This window comes from Oryza sativa, chromosome 8 (genome assembly GCF_034140825.1).
Source record: "Oryza sativa Japonica Group chromosome 8, ASM3414082v1".
Taxonomy (NCBI): Eukaryota; Viridiplantae; Streptophyta; class Magnoliopsida; order Poales; family Poaceae; genus Oryza; species Oryza sativa.
The window spans coordinates 2,872,033-2,874,730 of NC_089042.1; the positions used below are offsets into that span (position 1 = coordinate 2,872,033).

Genomic DNA, 2,698 nt, shown 5'->3' on the forward strand with positions numbered 1-2,698 from the left:
ACCACTAAAATTCGAAAACATCAAAACATGTCAAATTTTGGTATAATTTAATAAGGTTGATTTTGGCAACGAAGTGTATAAGGCTGATTTTGGGTGCCGATCCAAAACCGAGACGCTGATAGTTTAACCGAACAGAATTCTCGGTTCACTCTGACACGAACACGTACAAGAGTGAACCGGCACGAACGCGTACAAGAACACGATCTCAAACATGATTATATTACAAACACTCGTACCAAAAATCAAAGAACCAATATATCGGCGATTAATCTGTCTGCCTCTGCCCGATAATGCTGTTGGCTGGTCGCCCGGCGCGGGGGGAGGCAGATCGGGCGCTCCCCCCGCGCCCTCTCCCCCCACGTGTCTATTTGGACCCACCTATTTCTTCCTCCCTTTTTTTCACAAAAGATGTTTCATCTAATGTATTTATAATGTTTCACTATTTATAGATCTCAGTGAATTAAAAATACTCTTTTGCAAAAAAAAACCCACATATTTGGGAAACTCTCTATTAAGGGAATTTGGTTTATTTTTTGTTCCACCAAAAATGTTTCACTTAATGTACTCACAATGTTTCACTATGTATAGATATAATATTGCACTGAACTGAAACATTCATTCACTATTTGCTGAAACATTGTTTTTATATAAGATGAAACAACACCCGATTTAAACGAGTGAAACATTTTCGATCTACTTAGCGAAACAATTCCGATATATCTGGTGGAACATCGTGCAACATTTAAAAATAATTCAATAATAAGCTAAAAAATAAATTTCATCGGAATATATCCATGTGTGGTCTTGTTTTGAAGATTTAATTGCAATGAATTTAATGGTGCAATCGGATCATGATTTGGATAAGTAATTTAAGAGATAAATCAGTTTAAAGTAATTTTGCACGTAAATCGAACGTTTACGTCATGCTGACATCAGCGTCCGATTTTGCCTCCTCCTGATCGGGCGCCCGACCCAGATTCATCTCCGCCTCTGCCTGCATCATCATCATCATCATCATCCCAAATCCATGGCCTACGCCGCGATACGGCAGCTGCTCGTGGCGGCCCTCGACCAGAAGCGGCAGGGGCAGCCACTGCCGCCGCTGCCGTTCACCATCCACGACGCCAACGTCTTCACCGCCGGCGACCACCCCTCCCACCTCTACTGTATACTCTCACTCATGCACCTTAATTCATTCTAATTCTAACTCTTCTTCTTCTTCTTCTTCTTCTTTTTTTTTTGAAACCCCAACTCTTCTTCTTCTTCACTGACGACGACGTACGCATCCATGATCGATCGATCTCTGATGAATCGCTTGTATGATTTTTTTTCTTTAGATAATTTGAAGAGCAATGCGGCGGAAGACGGCAGCGTGTACGTGTTCAGCCCGGGACGCAAGATCCCACGGCCGAGAAACATCACCGGAGGCTACTGGAAAGTGATGATCAATCAACCGGAATCGATCATCGCCACGGCGGACGGCGCCAAGATCGGCCGGAGTAGGAGATGGGCCTTCGTCAACGATTGGTCCGTCGGGTGCGACGTCGAAGGCTGGGCTATGGAGGAGCTCCGCATCGCCGGCGGCACGACGGCGACCACTCGCCCCGACGACGACCTACGGTTGTACCGCCTCTACCGGTTCCCACGGGGATAGATGCCGCGGCATCCACACGAACCCGAACAAAAATTATCGAGTGAGGTCCTCTACATTACTGTATATGGGCCCACATACCTTCAGGCTCACATGTCTACATGTACAGTACTGTGGAGGGTCCGAATTAAAAATTATCGGGTTCTATACATACTACCATTAATTAATTATCTTAGTATTTTACGATGTTATATACCTACTTTATAAAAATACTAAATAAACATTGAGATGGCAATATAATGCATTATTGCATCCGAGCTACATATGGGATTCATCAAGTACTGTGCATTCAAGTTCGGGCCCAACTAAACAAAGTGCCTCTCTGAAAGATTCAGAGAAAGCATTGCTTTCACTTCAGCTTTCTGAATGTAAAATGGATCGTGAAAACCTTCAGCTTGTATGAATGCAAGAACGACCACTAATGTGTACTGGTTACCCTTTCACTCGGTATATTGCCAAGTTTCGATAAATTGTGTATAGATTAGCTCATGAATTCGACCGAGCAAACACAAAAAAGAGACAAAAACAAGAACATGCTGGGATTCAGGAGGTGCATGGATTCGTACACCATGTAACTAATAGCCTCAATCCAAGAAACATGTCAACAGTACCAGATGCTTCATACAAGCAAGTGAGCAACATCTGTTATAAAACCAGCCCCGAAATAGACATCGATAGCTAACACTGGTGGAGAAACCATCTTTCGTCGGTCGGCCGATTTCCACAATAGTCCCGGATGCAATAAAAACCGGGGCTAAAGATGATCTTTAGTCCCGGTTTGTGTTACCAACCGGGACTAAAGATCATCTTTAGTCCCGGTTCGAATGCTGTCAGGGCCTGTCAGGCCCCCCCGGGATCTTTAGTCCCGGTTGGTAGCACCAACCGGGGCTAAAGATCACCGGGATCTTTAGTCCCGGGACTAAAGATCCCGGTGATCTTTAGCCCCGGTTGGTGCTACCAACCGGGACTAAAGTCCCACCCCTATATATATATGTCTTTTTCCTCCTCCAGCTGCCCGAGCAAGCTTCAAAATTTTTTCAAAAAAGA

The 2,698-nt window shown here is 44.3% G+C and overlaps 1 protein-coding gene across 1 annotated transcript; it reads left to right on the top strand.

Moving 5' to 3' along the window:
* Positions 1-971: 971 nt before the first annotated feature.
* On the top strand, positions 972-1,895 carry LOC112936224 (uncharacterized). The gene is made up of 2 exons (XM_026020043.2): positions 972-1,166; positions 1,338-1,895. The coding sequence occupies exons 1-2, from the start codon at positions 1,028-1,030 to the stop codon at positions 1,652-1,654; spliced, it is 456 nt and encodes a 151-aa protein (XP_025875828.1). The 5' UTR covers positions 972-1,027; the 3' UTR covers positions 1,655-1,895.
* Positions 1,896-2,698: the final 803 nt, after the last annotated feature.